The sequence below is a fragment of the Aptenodytes forsteri genome, unplaced genomic scaffold (genome assembly GCF_000699145.1).
Source record: "Aptenodytes forsteri isolate BGI_AS27 unplaced genomic scaffold, ASM69914v1 Scaffold249, whole genome shotgun sequence".
Lineage (NCBI taxonomy): Eukaryota > Metazoa > Chordata > Aves > Sphenisciformes > Spheniscidae > Aptenodytes > Aptenodytes forsteri.
Genome location: NW_008796188.1, coordinates 1,143,684 through 1,144,498, shown reverse-complemented (window position 1 = coordinate 1,144,498; position 815 = coordinate 1,143,684). Strand labels below are relative to the sequence as shown.

General features: G+C 62.2%; 1 protein-coding gene across 1 annotated transcript in view; it reads left to right on the top strand.

Moving 5' to 3' along the window:
• The window catches only part of FTSJ3 (FtsJ homolog 3), a 6,381-nt gene extending 5,589 nt beyond the window's left edge, over positions 1-792 (top strand). The window contains exons 21-22 of the mRNA XM_009287876.1: positions 13-38; positions 318-792. Of these exons, the coding sequence (XP_009286151.1) occupies positions 13-38; positions 318-507 (216 nt within the window). The 3' untranslated portion in view covers positions 508-792. The remainder of the gene's footprint in view (positions 1-12; positions 39-317) is intronic.
• The last annotated feature ends 23 nt before the right edge of the window (positions 793-815 follow it).

The window sequence follows — 815 nt, the reverse complement described above, 5'->3', positions numbered from 1 at the left end:
GATATCGCGGAGAGGGAGAAGGTGGCCCAGCTGCGGCGGTGAGTGGTGAAGCTGGGATCCAGATCCTTCGTGTCGTGCTGGGCTCGATTGCAGGGACAGCTCCTGCACGCAACCCAGCAGGGCTGGGAAGGGCTGGGCTAGATCCGGGTGTAGGCTGAGGGGTGGGAGAGCAAGCAAGGGAGCCCTGTCTTGGGGCACAAAGGCCCAGCGTAGTGGTGGGACCTAATACTGGTCTTCGGATACGTCCCGAAGCGAAACTGCTGGAGCTGGGCCGGGGTGCTGGGGTCTCAGTCTCAGCTTTTGCCATTCCCCCGCAGCATCTACAAGAAGGCTGGGCTGGCCAAGGAGAAGCGGCAGGTCACCTACTTGGTGGCTAAGAAAGGCGTAGGACCCCGGGTGCGCCGTCCTCCCGGCGTCAAGGGCCAGTTCAAGGTCGTCGACAGCCGCCTGAAGAAGGACGTGAGGGCTCAGAAACGCAAAGAACAGAAGAAAAAACACCATAAATGATGTGGGACCGGCTCCGTCCTCAGCGAGGGACTCGGCTTGGGGCACAGGGCAGGGCTGGCTCCTGTCCTCCCACCGTGGCCTCGGGAGCAGCTGGCTCGCCCTGCTGCTCTCCCCCATTGTGGGGACAGGGCTGTGACTTAGCCACACGTTGCTGTTAGTCCGTGCCTTGATATGACGTTGCCTCCTGTCCTCCGGTGGGGCAGGGAGGGTTTATTTGGCCTCAGCGCTGTAGCATCGACCCCCTTCCTGTGCTCGCTGCGTGGCCGCATCTCCAGGTCTCTCACTGTTGCTGGCTCTGCTGGGAGACT